At 39.7% G+C, this 12,085-nt stretch overlaps 1 protein-coding gene across 1 annotated transcript in view; it reads right to left on the bottom strand.

The window, feature by feature from the left end:
* Nucleotides 1-12,085, bottom strand: part of CDK5RAP2 (CDK5 regulatory subunit associated protein 2) — a 70,404-nt gene that overhangs the window by 47,015 nt on the left and 11,304 nt on the right. Inside the window, exons 11-13 of the mRNA XM_031057259.1 lie at nt 10,643-10,861; nt 5,135-5,305; nt 4,260-4,433 (exon numbers count right to left, since the gene is read on the bottom strand). Of these exons, the coding sequence (XP_030913119.1) occupies nt 4,260-4,433; nt 5,135-5,305; nt 10,643-10,861 (564 nt within the window). The remainder of the gene's footprint in view (nt 1-4,259; nt 4,434-5,134; nt 5,306-10,642; nt 10,862-12,085) is intronic.

Below are 12,085 nucleotides of genomic sequence, written 5' to 3'. Positions count from 1 at the left end.
CAGCAGGAAGTAAAAAATGCAGCTACTTCATGGACTATTTTCTTGCACTTACTATGTAAAAGTATCTAACATATCAGTCATTTCCAAGGAGAAAATAACTGGGATATTATAGCAAATTTAGATGTATTATTATCGGCCACAAATTCTGCCTCTGTTAAAGAATTTTTGGCTCTCCCTATTTTCTATTTTGACTGAAAACTGAAAGGAGGAACAAGAAAGGTGCCACGGCTAAGGGAGAATTTCAGCTAAGGGAACTCTTAAGAGATACTAAATCATTAGTGAACAGATCATTAACAAGGAAGAAACCTACACCCAGGAGTTTTAAGCAGCTGTTATTATTCCAACTGCAATTCCTAAGGAGGAAATTGCAACCAAAAAAAAATTCAGCTACAAAAGAATCTCGTTAGTTCACACTAAAGATGCAAAGACTGCTAATTTGAACAATTCAGTGTTCTGCAAAGTAAACAGCACAAAAGCAAGGACAACCGGTGTTTACTTTTAATTATTTACACTCTTACTTCACAATATGCCAGCAAGTATGTTAAATAATATTTTGCAAATGTAATCAAGCTGTGCTCAGGTGACTCCAGTTAAGGTAACCTGCCTGGAAGGTCCTGCTGCAGCTCCTACCACTGATGCTCCAGAGTCTTTGAAGAAGTGACCTTGCCTTTGGACAGGTGTTCCATGTTCAGCTGCCATCATCTTCCTTGAGAAAGTCTCATTATTAAAGAAATGAAAAAGCTTTCTCCACCATTACTGTGTACCAGTCTAATTATTTTAACTTTGCCTGATGCTTTTAGAAACCTTGACACACCAGGCTGCAAGCAACATAAAAAGAGACAAGAAATGTACCTTCAAAAGCAGCTCATTTGTTCAATGATCTGTCCACCATGATGCACTGATGGAGTCAGGCAGTGATTCAAAAATTTAACAATACCTAAAGGCTGCATCTAAGAGACATTTCCAGGTTCTAGTGCAATTTAGACATTAAATACTATTCTGTATCAAAGTGAAAAATCCTGAGCTTCACATCTAATTTATTATCTAGATGAGCAGAGGAAGAGCTCCCAGCAAAGCTGCTGACTGAGCACGGAGAACGCAAAAACAGATGGAGGTGGGTGATCCAGAGGCCAGTAATAAAATAATCTCATGAAAAAAAAAAGTTTAAGAGTACATCTTGCAGCCTAAATTAAGGAGTCTTATCAATGTGCTGGAATCTCAGCCTTTCAAGAAGAGACATTAAGCAAGAAATACATGGGTTGTAATTTAAGTAGGAAAAGTTTGATCACAAACAGTGACCAATGACGTAGAAAGCAACAGGAAAAAATTAATCTTTTTACTTAATTTAGTTGTTTCACATTCTGTTAAAAGTTCTAGTGAACTCCTCCATATGTCTGATCCAAACCTTGCAATTATTACTGAAGACACTACAGAATTCTATCCTAATTAAAGCTCTTTCTGAAGCCCTGGCAGAGCACTGTCATTGTGCAGAGTTAGTGAGCACAAATGAGGGAAGGAATGGCTGCTGCATGAACAAAGCAGTGCCACACACAAACCCTGTTCCACTTCCCTGTTCCTTTTAGGATTCACATGTTGGGTTCTCCATTTGTACCAAAATCTCAGTAACCTCATGAAATCCTCCCAACTCTTTCTGCCTAACAGGAGACATGAGCTGTTTCTTAATTCCAAATGTCACCGGCTATACACAAATTATTAAATTCTAAATTCAACTACCTAGGCAAAGGTTAGCAAAATCACGAGGAGCTGTTCCTGATTTTTTCAGAATCTTTCATGAATATTAAGGATGAGGAGATGCAGCATGAACATCCCTTTTTTTTGTACATTATTACTGTCATTTCTAAATAACGCGTAGGAGTGAATTATTTCAATCAACTCCCCGACGGTACACAAAACATAAGGCAGCTCTGTAACTTAAATAGACTGTAATGCTGTGGGAGTTAATGAAACATTAAACCTCTTGACACATGGTGTGAGGGAAAATGTGTTAGAGGAGATAGCTGCAAGACATCCAGGACCATATTGCAGTGAAGGATTTATATTCCCGTGAAAGGAGGCAATCTAATATGTTAAAGCCTATATTTAAGTCTGAAATACTATTCCTAAGCAGCAGTGGTGGAAAACATAACTTATTTTCACTAAAGGTTCCTTAGATTGTAAGCAATGAAAGTAAAAGGTTTATATCCCCACAATAAATAACTTTATTGGCAAGTCACAAGAATATCCAGTTGCCTCGCTGAATGTTCCCATGCTTCCAACAACCCTCAGGATCATTTCAAAATCTCTGAAGGTTAAAGGATAAATGACTGAGGGAAGGATATTAGCTATACCTCCTCACTGATCCATCCATTCATCCATCACTAGAATTTGGTCATTTCTTCCAATTTCTAAATTCCTTGTCTGTGAAACACATTTAACTCTGAGACTTCAGAGATCCCTGATTCAGAAGTTGTCAAACTCGCCTAATTATCAATGCCCTCACTCACTCTCTCTAGACCATGACAGTGGCTCAAAAATCCAAACTCCAAAATTAGAATCTGTAATTTATCTTTCCTGGCCTGGCCAAGGCACCCAGCAGAGCTCTGGGTGTTGGTTGCTTTAAAATTTATCATTACATTAAAATAAAGCACAAAGATATGCTGAAAGAAAGAAAAGTTCTGCATCTCTCCAATCAATTTCTTCAACTTTAAAAGCTCAGCAAGGCTGAAGAGCCTAGTTTCTGTCCCCTCTGGTGGGGAAGATCCAGCTGTGGGTTTGTTGAGAGTCAGTGCAGCACAGCAAAGCCATCCAAGAGTGCCAGGCAGCCAATGAGAGCAGAGCTCTGGCTAATCTGTGTCCAAAAACTGGTGATTAATATGCCCAAGTGGGTCCTTACAGGAGACAGGTGACACAGAGGTTGAGCTGAGAGGACAATGGGCTGTGATTAGCTATTGTTCAGTCACTGAGTGCACGGAGCAGAGAATGGGCTGTGATTAGAAGGTGGGTCTGGGTGATTTCCTGCACTGCTCCTGCCCTGGTTACCCACCTGAACAGAGGGAGGGGTACACAGGCAACTCACTGTTTGATTCCCATTAATTCCTTGTGATTTTCCATCCTAGGTCCCTTTGTGACAGAAGTTAGGTGCATGCACTGCAGTTTGTTGTGCAGAAGTGGAATTTCCCCCCAGCCTTTCCCAGACCATTTTCTGTGTCTGCACATTCACGTGTACTGGGACAAACCTTCACTGCTGCCCAGGCAAACAGGGCTGCAGCTCCTTTCCTCTGAGCTGGTCACACAACCAGGACTCCACACGTTCTTGTCTCTCCCATGGTTAATTATAGTGCCCATCACATTCATCATGTCACCACCAGACTGCTCAGAATGTGACCCAAACACTGCACTTATGTTTCCTTTGCCACTGGCTCCCTTTATTTTGAACTTCCTTGAGAAAGTCTTGTTAATGACTGACATATTATCAAAGAAATGAAAAAGCTTTCTCCACCATTACTGTGTACCAGTCTAATTATTTTAACCTTGCCTGATGCTTTTAGAAACCTTGACACACCAGGCTGCAAACAACACAAAAAGAGACAGGAAATGTACCTTCAAAAGCAGCTCATTTGTTCAATGATCTGTACACCATGATGCACTGATGGAGTCAGGCAGTGATTCAAAAATTTAACAGTACCTGACTTCTTTTGCTAGAACAGAAGGTAAAGAGAGAAGGAAGTACTTCTAAAACTAAAATTTTGAATTTTGACCTCTCACTACAGGTACAAATCTTTTCAATTCATGGCATCGAATAAAGTAATGGGCATATATAGCTCATCCTTTTTTAATATACATATTTCTGTACAAGTTCTTCTTTGCTTTAAAGCAGTTTTCTTCTTGCCCTGGACATGTTTTCACTCCTACCTCTATTTATCCTCACATTCCATTTATCTCCTGTGGGCACCAGCTCTGTGCAATTTTTCCCCTTATCTATCCAAAGTACACAAACTCCTCTCTGCACCTCTCTCCAGAAATGCAGATATCCTCCCACTCAGTGAATTATGTCTGCCCTAACCACCAAAAAAACCCCACCTCTTTATGGCAGGCAAAACATCTGAAAGTAGGGAATTTAGTGATGCCATATAAATTCATCAGAGCACAAAGCACGGTGAATTACAACATGTATCAGTCCACAGCTTTGAAGCCAAAGTCAAAATTCTCTTCAATTTGAAGTTCAGGTACTTGCAAATGATCAGTTATGCAAAACTCACCTCCAGCTCTCTGACTATCTTGATAATTGACTGTTGAGTCTGTGCAGCACATTTCTCCTCTACTAAACCCTCATTTTTCAGTTCAAGTTCTTCATTAGCTCTTAAAAGGTTCTTGCATTTATTCTGGAGCTCCTGCAGCTCTGCATCCTTTTCTTTAACTGTTCCATCAAGTCTCTAACAAAAGAAAACAGGCAGTTTTACAAAATTTACTCTAATTTGAAACTGCAAAATACAAAACCTAACAAAATTCAGAAGAATATCCAAAGATGACCTGGAACATGTTATTTACACACCTTGTAAAAAGAGCTCAATTTAAGACACCAGAAGCAAAACCAAAAGCCACATAGATATGCAACCTTTTCAGTATTAAAAAATGAAGTCAAGGCATGCACCTCTGTCTCCAGGTACAGAGCAACCTCAACTCCTCTCAGCATTGCTGAATACCATCACTAATTTTTAGTCTGTGAAAACTGAGCAGGGGCCTGTTACCATTCAGGCAGGAACCTTCCAATACAGGCTCCCAGAAAAGAAGGTAAAATATTTCACTATCTATTCATCAATTTCCACTTTGTGCACAATAAACTGAAAATCATGAGCACTTCAGAGCTCTTATAACAGTGACAATCCTACATAAGTATTAGTAAAGCTTTCTTCCCCCTCTGTCCACACGCTTCACAAAACCCTAACAAGAAATCCTGGTGAATGTCACACACTCTGTAATTACAGGTCTGTTCTGCAAATACAGTATTATGAGAAGTGAAGGATTATCTTCAAAATCAACAATAACTCCAACTACAAACGTGATTTTGTAATAATTCCCCACACAAAATCAAATGATAACTTTCCATTTTTCATTTCAGAGTAAGTGTACGTACCTCAAGCATCAGATCCTTGTGATTGACACTGTCTGTCAGCTGCCTTATAACAAGTTCTTGGCTCTGCAGCTTCTGATTGCTTTCACTCAAAAGAATATTGTAATGGTGTTCAACTGCTTTTTCTTTCTCAGTCATTTCACCATGTAATTTCTCTAGTTGATTTCTAAGGTCCTACAAAAAAAAAAAAAAAGAAACTGAATATGCAGCAAATCAACTTTAAAGAAAGTTTAAGACTAACAACCCACACTGTCACTGAAGAACGTACTGAAGCCACTTTCTCTTGGCATCAATGAATACGATTAAAGAAAGAACAACTTTCAGATAAGATGTCAGTATTTTCTTCTATAAATCTAGGTTGTTGTTTAAATGCTTTTCATACAAAATGGCTGGTCTCCAAGGCTGTTGGGAATATTATGCACATAGATGTTGTCAGAATGAACATTCACTTTTGAGTCAATTTACTCTCTGGCTAGAAATAGGAGAAAATTGCTTACAGGTGATTCAGTTTGTCATTTGCCTTTTTTCTCATCACACCATGAAAATTGTTGCACACTGGTTACTTTGGCATCAGACAAAAGGCCAGAAATGTTAAAACTTTTTCCTTTTGACAAGAACACAAACTTCAAATGATCAACCAGGTCAAGCTCATGATCAGAAGGGATGAACAGAACTTGATCTTGACTCTGGCTCTGTTAATTACTTCCTGCAGCTCCAAGATTAGCTGTATTACCTCCACATCTTAGCTTCCCAGCAGAGAAATGTGGACATTCTGCTCCTAAACAGGAACAATCTCTTTCAACAGCTTCTACACAGCAGCAAGTCCCAAGGACTCTGAGATCTGTTAGGACCAACATGGAATGCTGCAATGGAGGAGCAGCAGCTCCTGGGCTGCACCAACCACAATCCCAGCTCTCCTCTGCAGCCCCACAGATCTGTCCCACTCCAGCTGAACATCCTCAGCTCTCCATGGGGTTTCAAAGTCTGGCCACCTGACAAAGCCTTGGGTCCCAAGAAGTAACATCAAACAATTCCTATTCCTGACATTCTGCTGGGCACCAAGACAATCACTGCATCTATGTGAATATGTGAGATTATTAGCATGGAATTTATAGCCAGCTCACAGTTAGAGTGGAAAACTTTTAGGAGACAGGGCAGTAGAAAAATTTCCAACATGGCTTCTTTGTCCTTATACCTTCTCTCCCACCACCAATGTTTTGTGTCACAACATTTTTGCTGGTTGGCTGGGGAGTTTCAACACTGTCAGCTGAAGGAGGCAAAGCTTGCAGAGGCACCAACCTCATTTTATAAACTTTTCCTCTACTGCACATACTGTGTGGAAGAAAGTGAGGTAGAAACTTGTAACACAGGAGCTGTTACCTAAAATTAAACAATTAAAACTTACAGAAGACTTTATACTATCTGAACTTCTGTTCAGACCCAAAGAACCAGGTAACACAACCTACATCTTCAAATAAATGTTTGCTATTTATTCCCCAAAAGGGCCCATTTGTGAAGTAGCATGAGCCCTTTAAACAGTTTGCACATATGGTAGTCACTTATAAACTTTATTTTTACCTCCACAGGGATTTAAAATTTAATAGTTGTTTCTTATTCTAAGTCCAAAGAAATAGCACTAGTGACATTTTAATTGTAGTCTCTTTACAAACTGTTTTATGTCCTTTTCTTGACTTAATTACCTTGCTTCATGCAGGTTCACATCAAATCCTTAACATCACTTTATTACTTCAGTGTTTTATTTCTGTTTATTTTGCACATTAAATGCAAAATGTCATTTACAAAGCCTTTTGGTTTACTTTCTTCATTTTAGCTTCATCTCCAGGATTCAGCTAAGAAACACCTAACAGCTCCCAAAACCCCCTCAAACGTTATTCAAAGAATGATTACACCCTGACCCTCAGTTCTACAAACTGCTTTTTTTCAGGAGCAAAAGAACCACTTGCTTGACTAAGAAAACTGAAGAACAGCAGAATCAGGTCCAAGTTTTGTCTAGATACCCAAACTCTCCAATATGTTCCTGTTTTTCCCTAACTGCTGCCTATAAATACAAACTGCAGTGGGAAGCTCTGATAATTGCAAAGGCTTTTGGCTCCAAGTTGTAGAACTCTTCAAGTGGGTCACATTAAACCTATTCCCACACAGCACTGGAATTGGAAGCAAAGGATCAACAGCAGTGTTATCACATTCCCTGGGCTGCAAAGGTCACTCCTTGGCTTTTTTAAATGTTATTTTTATACTATCATGTTGCTGAGTGGCTTGAACTGACACATTACCTGTAATTAAACTTCAGGGGACTTTTCAACTGGCCTGCAACTTCAAGTGACCAACACTGTGACTCTTAGTGAAAACCAGAAGCAGCTTGAAGATGACAGACATGCAGAGTTAGAAAGATGCTGCTGCAACAACTGTACTCCACCTGTTATCTGAGTGCTCCTGGTGCACAGCACGTGCCAGGTGCAGAAACCAGAATTCTGCTTTAAAACAGCAGAGCTCTGCAATGGCCAGGTTTATGGGAAGAGCTGGACTGACAAGGGATGTAATTGTGGAAAAAGTAGAACAGCCTGTGTGAAATTTCCAATTTGCACATAAGTTTGCCTCTCCTATTTCTGCCCCCAGAACTCCCTAAATCCTTCCCAAGGCAAGCTAAAGGTGAGACTGAAAATTACCTTCTTTGCATGAGCTGGAATTGTGTAACACACCAAACTATCCATCACTGTAGCAGGTTGCTTGAACTCATTGACCACTCAAATTGTCTGGGAGAAAATCTATTGGTTTCTATACATTGACTAGCAAGGGTAATATAGTACCTACAGCTCTCAGAGCACAAACTTTGCAATTCTCTCTGCCAGCCTTTTCCCCAAGAGACTCTCCTATGATTAATGATAGCTGAACTAAGAAAAATGAATGTGAAACACTCTAATATAAAAGACTGGAGCAGATGCCTCCCCCTCCTTGTCAGATGAAAACCAGTTTGGTGAATAATTAAGTTGTGAAGCTCCAAAACCTTCTTCTCAGGCTAAACTACAGCTAGGAAGACTAAATAATAAATTCTGCCTAATGAGTTATTATGCATTTCCCCAACCAACTGATCAAATATGAATATCTAGTAAATACACTTGAACTGTCTACATTTAGGCCTGGAGAGAGAATGGATATGTGAAATGTTTAGTCACGTAAATTTGAACAAACTTCTCAAGGAAGAAGCATTCCATCCCTGTTACAGGCACAGCACAATCACAGCTATGAACAGCATCAAGGATGAGATGTTTATTCCTCACCAATAGTGTGTAAAAATAAAAGTCCAAAGTTTCTTGTTCCAAAGAGCTTTAAGTGATGTTTAACAGCATCTTGATTGTGATGCTTAACAACAGCTTTTGGAAAGCACAGAACTGAAAGAGCTTTAAAACCTCTTTCAGATATCTTTTAAAGTTGCCCATCCTAAGGCAGGAACATGTTTAAAGAATATATAAACCCCTAAATCCAGAAAACTCCTAAAATTGGACCAAGTCTGTGATCTGGATGATCAGCTCACACGTAACAATCTTATTTGATGTAGTTTTACCTTCTTCCCTTCCAGAACAGTAATGCCCAATTCATGTCCTGACAAACTGGGTTTACAGCAGGACATGAAATACATTTTAGGGGGGTTGTTTGTTGGGGTGTTTGGAGTTTTTTTAATGAATAGATGCAAAAACTTAGCATTACCCCAATTACAGTACATGGAAAGTCACTGCAAATTTCCCTGTGAATGAGTGAAGAGCTAGGGCAGCAGTTCATTACAGAGACTGAGGGCATTTTCTACAGTTTATACACTTTTTTGCTAACTTTATTCCAACAAAATAGAAACACTGATGAATAGGCATCTTGGAGCATAAATAGAACCGAGTTTTTAAGGCTGTCTCATAAAAAGTTTGCAGCAAATCACCGAAGCAGCCTCCTATTTGTCAAAGAGCAAAATCTCACAGCATATTGTTTAACTCCCACATATCTACTACTTAATGGGCAACACTTCACAGGCAATGTGGCTCTATCCAATGTACTTGCAGCTCTGAAATTGAAGCAGCTGTTCTGCAAGGAGTAGGAAATAGGTTAGGGATATAATTTTATCATTTAAGTGAAAAACTTGGACATAATGGAGTCAAACAGGGCTTCTGTAATCCAGCTAACTTCAAATCCCCTAGCAACTCCCTCCTCAGTCCTATTTTTCCTGTCTTTTCTGTACAGTTATATTCTAGCTGCCCTGAAAGATGAAAAAAAAATCTGAATAGAGAAGACAGTTAAATATAAAATACTTCAAATCAATAAATGTTCTTTGTGGCTGTTTTACTGACAGCAGCGATCTGTTCTCGCTCTCCTTAACCTCAACGCCCCAAAGAAATCTCAAAGCACACCAAAGATAGAGATTTCGTGATGGCAGCCAAACCACAGTTGACAATCAAACAAAAATGCGTTAAATTGGGAGTAGGAGGGGGAGAGGAACTTCATTTATTTGCAGGTAAAGAGACCCCTCTGCTGGTTTTAAGGAATAGTGCAGGAGCAGCAATTTCCACGTCTCCCTGCTTTATTAAGGTCCTTATTTAATAATGGAACCAAAACATCTAGTGAATAAAGACAGGCTCATTAAATCTTTTATGTAATTCAATATAGCAGGAGACTAATCCCTAACTGAGGAGGATCAGACTCTGGATGCAAGCAGGACTCTGCTCATTAATGCAAATGCTGCCCTCCTGGAAGCAATGGTGAGAAGACTTTAACAAAACCCACATGACAAAGCACTCAGGTGAGAAGTAGTTTGTGTCAAAGCCTCAGCAGAAGGTGCATCCTTTTTCCAAATGAAGAAAAGGAGAAACTTGGTCATTCACTTGGTTGCATCAGCTGTGAGTGCTGAGAGCAGGAGAGCTCATCTGAATGCCCACAGCAAGGTAAAAACCCTCAAGAGAATATGAAGCAGCAGAATTAATGAACAGCACCTCATTTTTATGTTAAACTGTGATGAATTAATCCTGTGCTTTGGGTCTTTTACAAGCAGAAGTTATTTAATATACAGCCTTTACAGTGACCCTGCTAGGAGAGCAGAGAGCAGGCTGAGGTTTGGCTCCAGGTCACAATCAGAAGACAGTTTAAGTAGTGAAATTTAAGATAATCTATAGACATGCAACAAGAAAAATAGGGCAGAAACATAAACATACATCATCCTGATGTTCAGATTCTTCCATCTGAAAAACTGGATCAACAGTAACCATTTACCACTTCTAAAGGTTAATGGGTTTTTTTCTAGGACTTAACTATCAAAATTATATTTAAAATATTATTCTGTGCAGATTATGTGCCAAAATTTTCCTCAATCTTCACACACAGCATTAGGCAGTGTCAGGTACCTCCTTTCCAGAACTTATTTAAATTAAAAACCTAATTTTGTTAGAAAAGGACCTGCTAAAGCACTAAATGATTTCTAGATTTTAGGAAATAAAGCAAAAACGTGATAATAACATTAATGGTTTTGTCACTTCTGCTCTTCTGCAGTTGTGCTTCATCCAGCTCCTTCTCCATTTTCTCTCTTTCCAAATTCAGATCACTCAGCTCCTGCCCAGTGACTTTAATGATTCTCTGCAGCCTGCGGTTCTCAGCGTCCTTGGTGAGGTTCTCTGAGCGCAGCTCTGCCAGCAGGGTCTCCTTCTCCATCAGCAGAGCCTGGTAATCTGCAGCACCCTGAAACACACAACAGCACTCAGCCTCCAGAAGGGGGTTTGTGGTGCCTGGGAGTTTTTACCACCATTACATCCCAAAACTCTACTCCTCTTCCCACTGTATCAAAATTGGGGTGCAAAGAAACAGTGAAATGACAAAACAAGGAAAGTGTAACACTAAAAACTTCCTCTACTGATGTAACAAAACTCTGCATGACATCCAGCGCAGGCTGAGGAAGTCTGAGGTGACAAAGAATGAGACAAAGGTTGACATGCAAAGGAGCCCACAGTGCAGACAAGGTCACAGCAGTATTATTGATTCACAGAGCTTTAATTACATCAAACTATTTCTGGAGTAGAGTCCAGTTTCAACCTGGACTACGGCATGAAGTTACTGATTCTTTCATGGAATCACAGAATTAAGGGTGGAAAAGACCTTTAGGATGGAGTCCAGCTGCCAGCCCAGCACCAGCACCGTGCTCACCACCAACCCACATCCTCAAGTGCCACAGCTGCACATTTTTGGGATGGTGACTGCACCCTTCCCCTTGGCACAGATCTACTTTGTGTTCCACCACACAGCTGCAAGTGGCCCTGGAGCAGAGCAGAGGTGACAGGAGCAGAGGGCTCTGCAGCACCTTTTACTCACAGAGAGCTGCCTTCAGCTCAGGGCTGGAGCTAAGGGGCAGAGTGCTGAGGAGCGGGACTCACTCTGCACTGCGGGCTCTGTGGGCAGCAGGGATCAGTGCACACTTCTTAAACTCAGAACTTTTTAAAAAAATCATCAAGTGCCTTTTCTCCTTCGCACACACACAAAAAGCATTACTAAAATCACATTTTCACAAATAACGTTCCAGTATTTTATAAAGAGTGGTTTCAAGTTTATTGTATAAATAAATCCAAGCAGGTGTCTCACACCCAGTTCAACTCTACTAGGAAGCCTGTGCTGGCACCATACTTTTGGGAAAAAAAAAAAAACCCTCAAGATAACCTCAGCTCCCCAGATATTTGTGACTTTATTTTTAACTTTTCTGATATTACATGTTTCTCCCTTAAAGATTCTCAGTTGGTTTAGATTTTTAAAAAACCCAAAAAACAAGAAGGAGAAACAAGGTAAGTTATTTGAACATACTATTGTTCAAATAATTTTATTTAGGATTTTTTTTTCAAAGTAATAAACATTAAAAAATTTAAAACAACATTTTAAACTGATTTCCATTCCTCTGCTTTCAAAGATAGCAAGCAC

Source organism: Geospiza fortis, unplaced genomic scaffold (genome assembly GCF_000277835.1).
Source record: "Geospiza fortis unplaced genomic scaffold, GeoFor_1.0 scaffold27, whole genome shotgun sequence".
In the NCBI taxonomy this organism is placed as follows: Eukaryota; Metazoa; Chordata; class Aves; order Passeriformes; family Thraupidae; genus Geospiza; species Geospiza fortis.
The sequence above is the reverse complement of the archived record's forward strand: the minus strand, read 5'-3'. Positions and strand labels throughout refer to the sequence as shown.